The sequence below is a fragment of the Mus pahari genome, chromosome 11 (genome assembly GCF_900095145.1).
Source record: "Mus pahari chromosome 11, PAHARI_EIJ_v1.1, whole genome shotgun sequence".
Taxonomy (NCBI): domain Eukaryota; kingdom Metazoa; phylum Chordata; class Mammalia; order Rodentia; family Muridae; genus Mus; species Mus pahari.
The window spans coordinates 47075110-47092367 of record NC_034600.1 but is presented as its reverse complement, the minus strand read 5'-3'; the positions used below and the strand labels follow the sequence as shown (position 1 = coordinate 47092367).

The window sequence follows — 17258 nt, the reverse complement described above, 5'->3', positions numbered from 1 at the left end:
GGGAGTCTTCACTACCTACACTGTCACTCAGCTCCCGGCGCGAGTGGCAGTCGGGGGTGGGGAAATCCAGCCTGCGCGGCGCGGATGGCGGATACTATTAAAGCCCCAGCGGCGCGCAGCCGGGCCCGGTGACCCGCGGCGGGTGCGGGAGGGTCTGCGGCTGGCGGGCGGCGCTGCAGCAGCCTGGGCACGGCCGCCGCCCGCGGGCGCGAGTGTGCGCGGGTGTGGGAAGGCCGGCGTGCGGGCCGCGAGGGGTGTGCGCGCGTGAGTCGGAGCGGGGCTCGCCCCTCGCCGGCGCCTGCCACTCCACGGCTGCCGATCGTTCTCCAGCGGTCCCCGGCCCCCTTCGGGCCCCTCGTTTCCCTACGGCTGTCAGTCCGGGCGGGGGGGGGGAGGGAGAAAGTGAGACTCGGTGTCATCACCATCCATTGTCAGAACGGGAGGAAATTAGAATCCAGCAGCGGCGAGCAGCAGCTGGGCGGTCACATCTGGGAATGCAAAGCCGACCTCCCCCTCCTCCTCCTCCTCCACCTCCTCCTCTTCTCTCACCCCGGATCACTTCCGAAACCACTTCGCCTTCAGCCCCTGCCTCGGCCAGAGGTTTCATTTTTAACTGAATATTTACGAAAGCTGGAAGCGTGCGAGGGGGGTGGGGTGGGGTGGAAATAGCGGCTGCTTCTTTTCCAGGGATTTATTTAATGGGGATGTGTTCAAGGCAAGAGAGAATTCAGAAGGATATCGACGTCGTGATCCAGAAGTCCAGAGCCGAGAAAGACTGCCTGTTTGCAGGTGAGTTCTTGCCTCTCGGATCCTGGGACCAGGAGCCAGCCTCCCCTCCGGCTACCCCATTGCCCAGATTTCTGACCGCGACGCGTGTAGCTTGGGGGTGTGGGGCGGCAAGTCCCCGTACCGGGTGCATTTGGAAATAGCTGCAGCGGCGTGAGCTGAAGCCTCAAGCGGAGGGGGGCACGACCCCCCTGCCCTCCCCCTCCTCCTGCCAGGCCAGGGCAGTCTCCGGCTCCGGGGGCAGAGCCCGCGCGATCAGAGTGCAGGGGCCGGGCGCTGGGTTCCAGCCATCGGCGGTGCCCGAAGCATCCGAGCCTTGCCTCCCCGCTCCGGCAGCCGCGGCCGAGCGGGGCGGGCTAGAGCCCAGCGGCTTTGCGCCATCGCCCGAGCGGCGGCGGCCGGGAAGGGACCGGCAGCGCTGCGTTGCGCTGCGCTGCTCCCGCCAGTCGCCGAGGCCCCCGGAGAAAGCAGCGCTGGGCCGAGCTCCCGCCCCCTCCGCTGCACCCGCTCCTCGGCAAGCGCGCAGGACACCGCCCCGGGGAAGGGATGGATTCCCGGGGTTCCCGAGCTACTCAGGCCCAGCCTGGGGGTCGCTTTGCGTCCATCTTTGCTCCCCGCCCCCCTCCCCCCCTCCCCCCCCCCCCAAGGCCGAGGGCAGTTCGGGCTTTGCAGCCTGAAGCCTGGCAGGGGCTGCTTCCGGCTGCCAGGCTGGGAAATTCCCGCTGTTGCCATGGCACCCGGCACTTGTTGCGGGGGGCGGCCTCCCGCTGCACCCCACAGGGTGCTCCGCATCCCCCTCCTGCACCACCCTGCTGGCCGCCCCTAGCTCTCTAGCCTTTGCTTTCCTCCCCATCGGGCCTCCTAGGCTCACACGAAAGAGCAGGTTCAAGACAGAATTGGGGTTAAAAACAACGCATCGGGGTGGCTTATAACATGACTTTCTGTTTCAGATTTCAGATACTCAGACTCCACCTTTACTTTCACCTACGTTGGCGGCCCCAAAAGGTATTTATGTGTATAGAGTTGCTTCATTTCCTGTTCACATGCTTGTGTTTCCTTTGTTCCTAGCGTCTTCCGTGTTTGGGTAATTTTTTTTGCTTGTTTGTTTAATCTTGGGACTGCTATCTAGCTGCATTCCTAGCCAGTTGTCTCCTGATTTTATATAGAAGAGGGAAAATAAATAAGAAGTTTTTTTTTTTTTTTTTTTTTTCTTAAGCTACTCTAACAGAGGATGAGCAGAACTCCACATACTGTTCTGCTTCAGTGGTAGATTGCTCTTTAGGCATTCTGGATTTGACACAGGCGACACGGTGCAAAATTGGTACATTGAGCATGGAGTGAAATACGTGAAAGACATACAAAGATGTCACAAAATAGCTTGATTGCCAGTGGTTATTTTGTCAACGTGTCTCTTTTCCATTTTCCTGAAGGTTGACATACACATGTGGTCTTCCCAGTTCTCCAGGCGTTTTTTTTTTTCTTTTTTCCTCCGCAAAAGAGTGGTTATTTTGCTTTTTCACATTTAGTTGTAAGAAAAGATTTTGGAGAGTTATATGTAGCTGGAGTGGATGGCTTTTCCTTTGGGGGAAGAATGAGAGATGCACATTTTTAGTAGTCAATTGTCGGGGGCTTTGATGCAGCTCAAAGGCAATTTTGAACTGAGGAAGAAGAATTTGCATCAAAAGTTTCTACACCTCGCTCTCTTCGTTTTTGTGGTTTGGGGTTTCTTGATCCTTTTAGAGACAACTGGTTTAAAAGAGCTGGGACTACTGACTCAGTCTATGGAGACTTTTCAGCCTAGTGCTGCTGTCAGGAGTCCACATTCAAAATAGCTTGACCACATTCCAAAATATCTCTTAGCTAATGGAAATATTTATGAATATAGAAATGGCGAAGAAGCTCTGGTCTGTAAATATCTTTTTAAATGTGTACCTTTAAAATACTTAGAATTTATGTTGCTTCATTCATCTCATAATACAATTTTAGAATGGTTATCCTATACCCAAATAAAGTCTCCCTAAATCCCAGGATTGGCCTCACATTGATCGACTAGTTGAGAATGTATCAGTGACTTATTCAGCTTCATTGCCTTTTGGGGGAGAGAATAAATTACATTATTTCCTAATTTCTGAGAGTACCATCATTTTTGTAATTATGGATCAAATTAAATTAGAGGGTGTTTGATTAAATTAACGCTGCTGCTACACTTAATATCCGAAGGACATTATTATATGACTGATGTCCTCTTGGATAACTATAAGGGCTAAAACATTCTTTGTGTCAATTGAAATCATTCCCAGGAAGTCGTCAGGTGGAGTCAGTTGTCACCTTTAGTGGATTGTGGGGACAGGGATATCCTAAGTGGGCTTTTCTTTGAGGTGTGTGTGTGTGTGTGTGTGTGTGTGTGTGTGTGTGTGTATCTTTCCTCTAGCCTAGCCTGGCCTATAACTCAGGGTAGTCCTCCTGCCTCAACCTTCCAGGTGCTCTGATTTCCAGTTAAGACACTTGTCTCAGTGTCTGTACCAGGAGGGGCACACAATGACTTTAGTCACTTACATCTGTTAGATGCTGCAGTTACGATTTTTTTTTTTTTTTATTTTATTAGCAATTCCTGAGCTAGAGTTCAGTAGCTGGAGGTGGAGAAGTTATGAATGTCTCCAGGATCATGTCTAAGGTGTTGGGATGAATAATGAACTAATTAAGATAACATCAGTTTTCCCTGTAGGAACAAGTAGCATGACTACTTTTAAAGTGAGAAATATTTCCTTTGCTATGTCATTCTGTTACGAGGTGATGTTTTTCTGTTGTGCCTATTTAAGTATCTGGGGCTTGTGTGTATAATATGGTAGAGCTCTGTGATTGCTTTGTTTTCTCCCAGGCTGGTTCTACAGCGCAACAAATATACAGTTGTTTAATACAGGATAATAAGAAATCTATATTTTATTTGTATAGTGGGGCAGAGATTTTCTCAGAAATATATTGTTTTCATTAGCCGTATTAGAGACCCACAGTTATTATCCGCTTTCCAACCTGCCATAGAGATCAGGTGTTTAAAATTAAAATAGCTTTGCTGGATTCTGATTTATTTATGTATTTTAAAAATTGATTTTGATCCAGTCCCTCTGTAATCCTGGCTGGCTTGGGATTCACTATAAAGATCACTCTGGCTTTGGACTTGGTGTTTGTCCTGCGTTTGCCTCCTGAGTGTTGGGGTTACAGTTGTGACCAACTACACCAGCTCTGTCTCGATTTATTGTGCTTACCAACTTATAGTATTGGATTATTGTTGTCATGGCAAATAAATTAGACTTCACCATTGAAGGAAGTCTTCTACAGTGGGTGAATTGATTTCAGCTGCTATTTCATTTAAACCATTAGAAATAATTTTCAGTTCAAGTTGTAGATAAAATTTAACATACCATTTAATCATACCTGACACTTTGTAAGAATGACTTACATGCCCCAAACATTATAAAAGGAGATCATTCACATTACTATTAAAAGAAAGAATATGGAACTTTCATGTTTGCTTTTGTGAACTTTAGTGTGTCTGTTGATAACTGGAAATGCAAATCGATGACTTGATGGTTTGGCTCGAGCATTGGCCTTATACACAGGGGCAAAGTACTGGTTAGTGTTGGGTATCCTGCCTTGGTGGACAGAGCTGAGGGGTGAGAATGAGGAAATACCTGGATCAAAGCTGGAAAAGTTCATGGGGTTCCTCTTCTTCACTTTCGGGTGTGTGGAGGCTCAGAGACAGTTCAACATGCCTTTAGTGGATCGTGGCAAGGTCCCATTAATGCAGTTAACTGAGGAGCGCCATGGTGTCCTGCCACAATGCTGGGGCATGTGCTGCTTCCTGTACAGAGGCTGTTTGACCTTCCTGAGGATGCAAACGGGGTCACATAAACAGACACAACAGACCACAGGGCTGTACAGACACTTGTAATGTTTTAATGTCTGTTGGTTGGGGAGAAGGGTGTTAAATATTGTAAACATTGCCTTTCCAGGCATCTACCTCTACTTAACATTTGTTCAATACATAATACTGTTTAACTCAATCGTTCTAGCGGTGGTGGTCCTTTAACAGCCCCTATCCCCACCCTGAATCCCAGTGCTCCTTGATTCTCAACGTTTGCTAAAAACAGACCTCCGCTGTCCACAATTTAGAGTTCATGCAAAAAGTCTTTTTTTTTTTTTTTTCTCTTACACTTTGTCATGCTTTCTGATCTTTTGGCATTTTCTTTTTCCTATACAAAGTAGCAGGACATTCCTTAAAACCTCAGAGGATGGGAGCTCCGATTTTGCATCTTGCCTGTGGTCAGACATAGAGTTAGTGCCAGAAGAAACAGAAGGGATAAAATGTGCGGGCACCAGATAACAGGGGGCTAGGAAAGCTGACTGAGTCTTTGGGGCCAGAGGTTATTAAAGTTCAGGGCAGAACGGAGTACACGGTTGCTTCGACTGCCCGACTGCAGATTGCTGTGGGGATTCCCTGAACTTTTAACCATGGAAAGATCGTGACAAATAAAACATGTTTTTAAAACCGCAAGAACTTCTGGTTGTTAGAAGTTTCGAATGGGCTGGTGAAATGGTGCAGCTGGTAAAGGCACCCGTCACCAAACCTGATGACCTGACTTCAGTTCCTGTACACACCTGTCCCCTGAAAGTGTCCTTCCGGTGTCTTATGGCTTGTACCTGAGCAGGTGTGTGCGCACAGGTGCAGAAAAAGTAAGTTAAAATGTTTAGAAAACAAGACAGGAAAAAAAAAGAAGAAGAAGAAGAAGAAGAAGAAAGACACTAAGGACTTCCTCTGACTCCCGTTAATGTATTAGTTTATGCTCTTAGAATTTTTTTTTATAGACATATAAAACGCACACATCCAAAGACTGGATTACATTCTTCTGAGAGGTCCCATTTCTTTTGTGTGTCGTCTCTGGGACCGAACACAGCATCTCTGTGCTCTGCAAGTGTCCTGCTACCACTAGTCTGCGTCCCTGCCCTTCTTTTTACTCTCTATATTAGTGTTTCACTGTGCAGGCTAGACTTGAACTCGCTCTATAGCCCCAACTAGTCTGGCCCTTGTGCGATTCGATTCCTGCCTCAGCTTCCAGAGGAACAGACATCACAACCTCGGGTCACTGGTGCTGGCTGAGCGGTCACAGTTTAGAACGTAATATTAATGCATTTCCCTTAGATAGGATGTGAACATAATGAAATGTTCGTTAAATGGAGGTATTTCCAGTCAAAAAACATGACTGCATCTTAAGGATTATAATATTTAGCTCTGTACCCCATTTTTTAATGGGGTTATTTGAATTTCTGGATTATAATATTTAAATGGAGTATACTGTATACCTAAAATATCAATACCTGGGAGTCTGAAGTAGAATTATAAGTTCCAGTTCAGTCTGGCATATGTATTGAAACCCCACCTTTAAAAAAATAGTATTTATATCAGAAATTATGAAATTCAAAGTGTTGTATTCAGCAGAAGTTGTGAATTTGCCTGTCTATGTGTAGCCTCAGTTTATGGGTAATTTTCCTTCATGACATCATCACGGGAGCATTGACATCTTTTGGAGCATAATTCCTTATCCAGGGATATGTTTTGGAGTCTTGTGTAATAGCAGTAGTGCACCTTGGAGCACCTGCTACCTTCTGTTTTACCTGGGTCCTTCCTTCTATACTTTTCCCTCCATCCTTTTCTCTTTGAATCCCTGGGCGTTATTCATTGCTGAGATGCTTGCTAAGGCAACATCTTCATCCCAGAAATCTTTCCTTGGAACCATTCCCTCTAAGGTCCTGCTAGATGTTTCTAAAAGCCGTGCCATAATCACAGATGCGTTCTACATATGAAGGGGGTTACGGCTTCCTCCATCCACAATACAGGGAGATTCCAGTAGGTTGATCTGCATGTGTAATGCGTGACCTACCCAGCACCCTGGTTTACCAAACACAGCACACTGCTAAGATTGGTTTCCCCTTATAATGGAAGGGCCGAGTGGAAGTCTCTGAGCATCACAAGAATGTATCTGATTATCTTGAGGGCTAATCTGGGAAAAGATAGAAATTAAAAAAGAGAAGGAAGTTTCCTGCTGAGTGTGTATTGGCTTTGCATTGTTAAAAAGTGGAAAGCTTAGGTTAAAACTTGCTACATTAGGGGCTGTCTGTTGTAACTGTTGCTTGCTTACGTATCTTTGTAAGCATTTTAGAGAAGGGCCTTTGTCTGATTCACTGTGCTTTCCCTTGCACCTCGAGCACTATCTAGTGCACTGTTTTTCTCCATAAGTAGATGTTTTAAGAATTATGAAATGAATGCTAAAAAAACCTGGCAAGCAAGAAAGAATTCTCTAACTTAAATGACCAAATATGGAGATACTTGAACACTCCGGAGAGCCCTCACTCTGGTGGTACCACTTGTAATATAATTGCATATGACTCCAATGGGAGAAAAGTTGTCTGGCCACTTCTGTTTTCTGTCTCTTACATTCAAGTTGCTTTGGGTGTGTGTGGAGTGTGTGTGTGTGTATCAGACAAATACATAGTGCCATTGTTTAAGATAATACTCCAGTTATTTGGTAGACTAGAAATTTGAACTCTTAGTCCAATTTAAAAAATGCAGGAGGAGTCTGGTCACCAAACCAAATTTCCAAGACATTCGAGTGTTAATTTCATATACACGGGTGGCTTTTGGGAGAGACAGTCTATACAATTGCAAAAGGGCATTTGTTTTCTTTGAATTTCATTAGTAGCAAAGTACCTAGCCTTTTCATATATGTAGATTTAGTGTGTGGATGTGTGGGTGGGTGTCCATGCCATGAACATGATGCAACTCACGCGTGGAGGTCAGAGGACCACCTTTGGCAGTCCGTTCTTTACTTCCACCACATGAGTTCTGAGCATAGAACGCAGGTTGCCAGGGTTAGCCCCGGATTCCTTTATCTACTGAGCCATCCTGCCAACCCTAGATGTCCTTGGAAAGGAGAGTGTATATAATAAGCACATGGGTTAGGAATCTGAATCTGAAGGGTGAATGAGGTAATCCAATCCTTTTTTTTTTTAAGACATTTTCTTTATTTACATTTCAAATGCTATCCCAAAAGTTCCCTATACCCTCCCCCGGCCCCTGCTCCCCTACCCACCCACTCCCACTTATTGGCCCTGACCTTCCCCTGTACAGGGGCATATAAAGTTTTCAAGACCAAGGGGCCTTTCTTCCCAATGATGGCCGATTAGGGCATCTTCTGCTACATATGCAGCTAGAGACTCGAGCTCAGTGGGTACTGGTTAGTTCATATTGTTGTTCCACCTACAGGGTTGTAGGCCCCTTCAGCTCCTTGGTTACTTTCTCTAGCTCCTCCATTGGGGGCCCTGTGTTCCATCCAAAAGCTGACTGTGAGCATCCACTTCTGTGTTTGCCAGGCACTGGCATAGCCTCACAANNGGCNGCTATATCAGGGTCCCTTCAGCAGAATCTTNCTGGCATGTGNNTTAGTATNTNGGTTTGGTGGCTGATGATGGGATGGATTCCCAGATGGCGTAGTCTCTGGATAGTCCATCCTTTCATCTTGGCTCTAAATTTATCTCTGTACCTATATCCTTTCATGGGTATTTAATCCAATCCTTTTTAAAAAGGTTCGATTTTTTTTTTTTTAATTGTTTAGGAGGTTTCTAAGTGCTCAATATAGAAATCCTGGAATATGTAGTTATTTGAACCATCAAATACCCCTTAAGATGTCAGAAGAATGAACACTTTTTTTAAAAAAAGAAAATTAACGTATTTCTTTTGGCAGCAGGGTCTTGCTTACCATGATTTAGTATTACATTAGTTATTATCCAAAAACAAAACAAAACAAAACAAAACAAAAACAAAAAAAACCCCAAACCTTGGATTCTTAAAAGTGTATTCCTTAAAGTGTGAAGGCTACCTCAGATGCTGGAATGGCCAGAGAAGGGAGTGTGAAGGAAACTGAATAAGTAAACGGGGGACCTGGTGATCCCCTCTGAACCCTGGGTACAGGGAAATTGAACCTGTGTCCGTTTCGCATGCAAAGCAAGTGCTATACTACTGAATTACAACTCTTAAGTCATAGCTACGAAGCTGGGCATGGGGATGTACACCTGCAATCCTAGCACTTGGGAAACAGAGGCCGGGGCATTTCTGCAAGTTCCAGGTGGGGCAGGCATGTAGAGAACCCTGACTTAGGAAAGACAGCAGTGGTATTGACACCCCCTCCCATCCGGCTGCTCTGTCTTGTGTAAGTTGTTTAGAAAAGAATTCATTATTAAATGAAATTTCAAGCCACTGACTTAAAGTAACCAGTTGTTTAGCATGAATAAGGCTTTATTAAAGTCTTTATATATTTAAGATATTTAACCTTTATTTTGTGGATTAAGGCAATACTGTTCATGATACTTATTTTGCTGAATGCAGTCTCAGCAGAGCGCCTACCTTTCTTCTTTCACCTTCTGTGTTTACACTGAAGAAAAGTAGTCATTCTGTTGGTTACTTTACATTATAACTAAAGAAATTGAGGGTAGGGCAATTCAACATAGGTTAGCTTTGCACAAGACATTAGGGCTATAGTTCAGTACAAGTCAATGTTTATATAAGGTTTAGGGGAATTGGTTCAACTGGCCTGGCTAGAGTTGTTGGGAACATTTAGGGACAGGGAGGGCTTGCTAAGGGATGTTTTCCAGGGTCAGTATTGAAAAATCTCCTGGCTGGCAAGAGACGTTCCTGGGCACAGTGGGAAGCGTAATCGTTGGAAAGTTATGTACCTTGGCCCTGGGATGTTTAGGCAAATATTTGACTAGTCCATTTAAATTCCCCATCATTACACTGCAGCATTGAGGAAGGAAAAAAACTAAGAGCAATTTTCATCAATCCTGAAAATATTTTTCAGTTTGGTACCCTGATTTGCCTTCTAGTGGCTTGTGGTGTGATAGGGTGAATCCTGCTTTAAGATAAAGATTTAGTCAGTTTATTTTAGGCAAGTATTTGACAAGGAGATACTTTTATTTCATTCCTAAAACACCATTTTTCCTACCCCTCGGTGAACACCCATAGGAAATAGAATAATAATTATTTCTATTTTAGTATTTGAGACAAGATCTCACTTAGGAGCACTGGCCAGGTCCTTAAGTAGAAATTCTCCTGGTTTAGCCCCTTGCCAGTGCCTGGATTAGAGGTGTATGTCACTACAGTTGGCAAGAAGCGTACTTTTAGAAATTTATTTTTGTATATGTGTGTGTACATTACCTGTTGTGTCCAGGATCTTGTGTGGAAGAGCTCATGTGTTGGGGTGCATGTGTAGATGTCAGAGGTCAACCTCAAGCTCTTTGATTCTCAGCCCCCACCTTCCTTGAGACAGTGTCTCCTGGCTGCTTTTCCAGTGTATATGCCAGGCTGTCCAGCCTTTCAGCTTCCAGGAGATTGTCCTTTCCCTACCTCCCATCTCTCCAGAAGAGTATTGAGATTGCAAACACATGACACCACATTCAGCTTTTCCTGGGTTCCAGGGATCTGCACCCAGGCCTCCAGGCTCTACCCACCGAGCCACCTGTCCTGCCCCTTATTTTGGTGTTGTAATTTAGGTTTCCTCTAAAACATAGCTCCTTAAATGCTTGGTGCCACTGCACGCTCACATTTGACAACATCTCCATCTCAGTTCAGCATGCCAAAACAAACCATTTCCCCTTTCGAACAAGCTTCCTTCTCTGGCCCTTTTCCTGGGCAAAATCCTATCTGAGTGAGGGATGGGAGTTAGAGTCTCAGATCCAGCTGTCCCTTCCTGATGTCTTACATATACCCCCTCACCTCCACCACCTCTGCCACACACACACTTAGGAACTGCTCTTGTCACCAAGATCCCCCCAGCATTTATGCCATGCCCTGTTTACCTCAGCCTAGACTACTAGCACTTTAATAGAGTGTCCTTTAAGGTCCTCATTATTATATTCTAACCCATTCAATTTCCTTACCAGTTGATTTAAATTACTACTACTACTACTACTACTACTACTACTACTACTACTACTACTACTATTATTTAAGATAAAATGTTGCTATGTAACTCCAGCCTGGAACTCGCTATATTATACAGGCTAGTCTGGAATGTGGGGCTGTCCTGCTGGGATTGCAGGCATGCACCACCATACCCAGCTTCCTTAAGTGTTTCCACAAGCACGGATGGAACTATACATGTCTGTTCAGCACCTTTCAAATGTTACCATCATCCCCCCCCCCCATCAACCTTAAATTTCAGGTTTGGCTTTCAGGGAACACTTTCTAAATCCACCCCGATTGGGAACATCCCAGGCTTCTAGATACTGACTTTCTTTTCTCTGTTTACTGACTGCCATCTCTCCACTGAACAGCAGTTTGATTAATTTAGCATGCAGCTGCTCAAAGCTGATCAATAGTAAGAAATCCTCCTTGTACAATGTAGTTGGTTTGGGTACTACCGAGGTGGTGGATCTTAGTACATAGAGACAAGCTCACTTGTGTTTTCCCAGTGCTATGTTCACTCATTTAGATGTGTAGTGTATGTAGAGGTGGGTAGGGCAGGATAAGAGCCAGAGGGCAGGACACAATCTGATAGGATAAGAGAACACATGGATTATCACCTTCTGTTGCTGACTACTGGTAAACCCCAGCCATGAGTCTTGAATGTCTTATCTGAGTATTGGTGAGAGGGAGTCTGGCTGAGGTACTGAATACAGGACGACAAGGTCCCCCGAGTTCCATCCTAGCTCCGCCATTTAAACAGAGGATGACAAATGGCTCCATGCGCAGTTTAACAGGGAGGGAGGTGCTGAAGGTTGCAGGAGTCAGGTCAGGTCTCTCTGTACAGAGCTGGCTGCCTTCACGCTTATTTCCCCACACCTTTAAAGTGTGGGCTGAAGGATGAATCTCCAGCCAACGCCAGGGTGCTCGGTTGAAACTTATGTTGGCTGCTTATGTTAGTGGAGTGTGCTGGCCCCCTGTAGGTATACTGCCATCCCAGTGCTCAGGAAGCTGAGGCAGAAAGTTACCAAGTTCTTCCTGGGGTGCATATAGCACATTCAGCCTAGCTCGGCTGCATATCAAGATCCCATCAAACAAAACAAAACAAAACAAAACAACAAAAAACAAAAAGCAACAACCAGCCTCTACCACCAAAACCAAAGCTCACCAACCTCCATCACTGTTTTATCTTTGCTCAACCTGTAGAGGCTCTTATTTGAGAATCATTGATCAAATCATTGGGGTTGAAATGCAGACCCTGAGGCACAGAAATGGCTATATTTCCTGGCCTTTCATACTTAGGAAGAAAGATACTGGAAACACAAAAAACAAGGCCAAGATCAGATATCAAGTACACAGCCTCAACCAGCTTAATTAGAAGTCAAAAGCAGAACAAGGCAAAATGGTCCCAGAGAGCTACATCAATATTTCGTTTAGACACTATCATTCCAGTGCCACTTAGTGTGTCTAGAGACAGTGAATATTTATGTTCCTTCATGCCAGAGTGATATTATTTCCTATATCATATGAAAGCATTCCCTAAACCGTTTTATTAGATCTTAGGGCTGTGGCCAGATATGTCAGGGAAATGCTCCATTAGTTATTATTGAGCTGTTTTAATGTTAGAGTCTTTTATATATTGGTACTCATTACATATATCCAGGAGATGAATGAAATTTTTAGGGCTGCTCAGACTTACTCGATTACGGATCTAGACTGTCTCTGGAGAGTTGTTTTTTATGGAAAACACTTTAGCAAACTCTGTGTCTTATTCATTGGAAATAGTTTACGGGTAAACAACAACACTGTGCATGGAAATTGCAGATTCTTATTGAACCCTGAAGAACTTCTTTTTAGCTTTTCTATTTTCTAATGAATGTGCTTTACAACAAGGAAAGTCCTGATTAAAAGGCAGCTGGTGTTTCACAGCACTAACTTTTCTGCATGTGGATTTATTTCTGTGATCTTTCCTCCTCTCCCTGGCTGTGCCAGTGTGGGTTCTCAGCTCTTGTTAGTGAAAGCCTGAGGTTAGTAGGGGCATCCTTCCTGCATGATTAGCAGTCAGACTTAAGGAGGCATTGTAGCTAGATAATGGTTTTACATTACCTCGTTATGTCCTTTACCTTCTGCTGCTGTGGCTGCGGTAGAGTGTCTTAGTAAACAGTCTGGTGGTACATCCTTTGGAGAAATTCATGGTGGAGGAACTCTGGAATTTGTCCAGAAAGTTCATTTCTTTGATAAGTTACATTGAGAGGGAAAAACCAAACCAAACTGAACCAACCAAACCAAACCAAACCAAACCAAACCAAGAACAGTAACAACAACCACCACCAAGTAACCAAGCAACCAACCAACAAACAAATAATGAGAGAAAATATCTGTCTGGCTGAAGTCATTTCCGTCATGGGAATCTGATACATCATCACTCTCAGCCTCCCAGGAGCACACGTGTAAAGTGTTTAACGTGCCCTTTTAAAAGGCAGCATGTGATAGTTAGCCTTAGGAAGTCCTGTATCACTCTTGGTGGTCCTTGACTGCAGCCCAGAAGCCTCTGCTTTCAGGGACACTGTGGTGGGCACAGGGGTTGGCAGGTGTTTTGGATAGTTTCTGGTGATCATCACTGTCATTGTATAATGATTAAAAATGCTCCATGGCTTTTATGATGCAGGGAAGCCACAGGCCCATAATGATAACAGATAGTCCCTTCATTTTAGGTTTCTTACTTTGATGTGCAAAATCTTAACTGAATGAATTGTGTGTGACAACCCATGAGACAGGACACACACAGACACACACAGACACACACAGACACACACAGACACACACACACACACACACACACACACACACACCTTAGTCTTGTTTTTTATTGTTGTAATAAAATACCCAATTAAAACAAAAAACTTTAAGGAAGGATTTATTGTGTCCCACAATTCCAGGTTACAATCAGTAGGAACCTGAAGCAGCTAGTTACATCACAGTCAAGAGGCGAGAAAACAGATGCATGCATGTGTGTATTCAGCTCACTCACTCCACTCTTACGCATCCCAGACCCAAACCCAAGCCTAGGGGATGATGCCGCCAATAATGGGCAGGTCTTAGCACTTTAGGTAAAGTAGTCAAGGTAATCCTCCACAGACAGACTTGTCCACACAATAACCTGATCTAGACACTCCCTTACCAAGACTTTCTTCCCAGGTCATCCTAGATCATGTTGAGTTAACAACTAGAAACGAAAACTAATCTCCATACCTTGTCATTGACCTACGAGCAGTCTTAATTTTTTTTTTAAGATTTATTTATTTATTATATGTAAGTACACTGTAGCTGTCTTCAGACACTCCAGAAGAGGGTGTCAGATCTTGTTATGGATGGTTATGAGCCACCATGTGGTTGCTGGGATTTGAACTCGACCTTCGGAAGAGCAGTCGGGTGCTCTTACCCACTGAGCCATCTCACCAGCCCAATGAGCAGTCTTAAGGTATTGACTACTTAGTTTGAATACTAAAACCTATCAGGTAAAGGTGATGTAGTAATCATTTCTTATTAAAATATATCACAACTAGACACTAGAGAGAAAAATATCCACCAAAAAGCAGCTATTATTTTATTACCACTATAAAATTGAAAATGATTTCTGTAATGAGTGGTCAGATGTATTTTTAGGTAACTGAGGAAAAAGTTTGACTAATTTACTGTGAGCCAAATTCTTTTTCCGTAGGTAGGAAAGCAGCCTGGGGAGATGGCGATTTCAGTGTGTCTTAATTAGGTGATTTCAGTGAGATCGCTATTCTTGGTTGAATTTGGCTTCAGACTGGTAGAACTTGGGCCAAGAAATGCTTTAAACTTAATTTTTTTTTTTGAAATTGTACTAGTTTAATTTAAAAATGTGTTTCATGTGTTGACTTCCTATGCCATTAGCCTAACATTTCCTGGACCTTCCGTTCTTGATGTCTGGCGCATGCAGCATCCATCCTTTTTCAACGGTGGGCAGTTGGCAGGGAGAAAATACCGAATTTCTGTAGGAGTTTATATAAAGTTTCTGGGGTTTTTTTGAGTTAAGGAAATGATTTGCAGCTTCTGAGTACGTTTTGAATATTATTCTGCTTTAATTGTATCTTTATGATCCAAAGCCAAGACTCCCCCAACCTGTACATAAAGATTCTAAGCACAGACAATTTAAAAAAGACTTATTTATGTGTATGTGAATATGTGCACTGCATGTATGTATGTGCACGTTGTGCCTGTGTGTCTGGTACCCAAAGAAGCCAGAAGAGAGTGCCAGATCCCTGAGAAATGGAGTTACAGCTGTTTATGGGCTGCTCTGTGGGTGCTGGGAACCGAACCTGGTCCTCCACAAGAGCAGCAAATGTTCATAACTTCTGAATCCTCTCCAGCTCCAAGAATTCTTTTGATACTACCAAAGCACAGAGGTTTGGATCAAATAAATATAAAATAAATTAACTAGTTTAATGAAGTAAACATGCCTTAGCACAATGGATAGTCTCTGTTATAGTCTTGGCTAAGTACCTGGAAATCAATCCCAATTTTATATTATTAGGAATCTGCCATTGGTTATATTCATATAGGATTGTAAACTAAACAATAAGTAATTATTTCATATTCTAAGAGATATTAATAACCTTTATAAAAAGTTTTTATCCTGTGGGGTGTCTGAGAAATATGTTAATATGTAATCTGGACGATCACTGAGTAACAACATATGAGATAAAAAGATCCTATGTACACACAACCTTAAAACAACCTTCATTTAGTTGCATTTATTCAGTTTGGAGGCAGAGTCTTCTCAGATACTCCAGGCTTTCCTCAGATTGCTTGTGCGATCCTCCTGCCTTTTCTTATTCAGTGTCGGGATCCAGGGGTCACCCACACGTCTGGTTTACGAATTAATATTCCTCCCAGAGAGCTTGCTGTGTATGATTCCATACTCTTAGTGAAGAAAAACATTACTAAAACAGGTGTGGGGCTACAGGCCGTAATCCTAGCACTTTGGAGGTAGAGGCATGGTGAGTAGAGGAGCTCAATGTTATTCTCAGCCATGTAGGAGTTCAAGGCCAGCCTGAACTACATGAACCCCTGCCCTTCTCTCAAAAGAAAGAAAGAAAAGGAAAAACAAACAAAAAACAAAGAAAAGAAAAAAAGGAAGAAAGGAAGAGAAAAACTTTCATTTCATTGTATTTCCGTCTTATAGTAACTTAGATGACTCGTGTGTGTGTGTGTGTGTGTGTGTGTGTGTGTGTGTGTGTATGTGTGTGTAAATACAGTTAAATGGTTGGGTTCTGAGGACAGTTTTGGGTGCTGACCTTGCCTGGTGCCTTGTTTGATGCAGGAGCTCCCTGTTCTTTGACTGTGAGAGGTTTAGTCATAGCTGTTCTCCAACCTCGGCTTCCTTCTGCCTTTTAAGGGATCCTTTCTAAGTGGAAATGGGAATGTATGTAGTAAGAAACAGACCAGAACTCAGGAGGCAGAGGCAGATGGATTTCTAAGTTCAAGGCCAGCCTGGTCTACAAAGTGAGCTCCAGGACTGCCAGGGATATACAGAGAAACCCTGTCTCAAAAAACAAAACAAACAAACAAAAAAAAAAAAAAAGAAAAAGAAAGAAACAGATCAGAATTAGTCTGGCTTGGTTTACACCTTTAATGCCAGCCCCTGAAAGCGGCCGATGACAAGTTTGAGGCCAGCCTGGGCTACATAGTAAGCCCATATCTCACCGAAACAAGACAAGAGTCATAAAATTGGATCAGAGTGAAGAAGTAAAATCTGCCGTGGCACAGATCCAGTCAGCCCCGAACACTGCTGGCACCGAGCTCTGCCAGGTTTTCGTAAGATCTATGCATTGCTGTGAAAATACAAGCAGGAGTCACTTTTGTAGCCCGCTTGAAGGCACTGAGTGCTGTGAATGTCAGTGTTGGCTGAAATGAAGTACGCAGAGAATAAATGGGCAGTCCAGTTAAACTTGCAGACTAACTCACAGGTCGTTCCCCATAGTAGGACAGAGGCCGACTCTACTTCCAGCTTAAAAAATAAATACATAAATAAATAAATAAATAATAAATAAAACCAAGCCAACCAAATGAAACAAAACAACTTGTGTTTTTCACTTGTCAGAACAAATGAGTCATGACTGTCCGATCCCATTACAAATAAAGTGCCATCCCTTAATCATTTTAGCAATCATAACTTAATGGCCCTTAAATATGTTTCATTTTCTAAAAAGCTTAAATTGTTTACTTCCTTCCTCCCCTCCCCACTTTTCTTTCCCTCCCTCCTTCTTTCTTCTTCCTCCCTCCCTCTCTCTCCCCTCCCTTCTTTCTCTCTCTTCCTTTCTCTCCTCCTTTCTCCTCTTCTCCTTTCTTCTTCTTCTTCTTCTTCTTCTTCTTCTTCTTCTTCTTCTTCTTCTTCTTCTTCTTCTTCTTCTTCTTCTTCTTCTTCTTCTTC

The 17258-nt window shown here is 43.7% G+C and overlaps 1 protein-coding gene across 1 annotated transcript in view; it reads left to right on the top strand.

The window, feature by feature from the left end:
* The first annotated feature begins 277 nt into the window (after window positions 1–277).
* The window catches only part of Parp8 (poly(ADP-ribose) polymerase family member 8), a 167590-nt gene continuing 150609 nt past the window's right edge, over window positions 278–17258 (top strand). The window contains exons 1-3 of the mRNA XM_021208723.2: window positions 278–600; window positions 688–789; window positions 1737–1791. Coding sequence (XP_021064382.1) covers window positions 495–600; window positions 688–789; window positions 1737–1791 — 263 coding nt within the window. The 5' untranslated portion in view covers window positions 278–494. The remainder of the gene's footprint in view (window positions 601–687; window positions 790–1736; window positions 1792–17258) is intronic.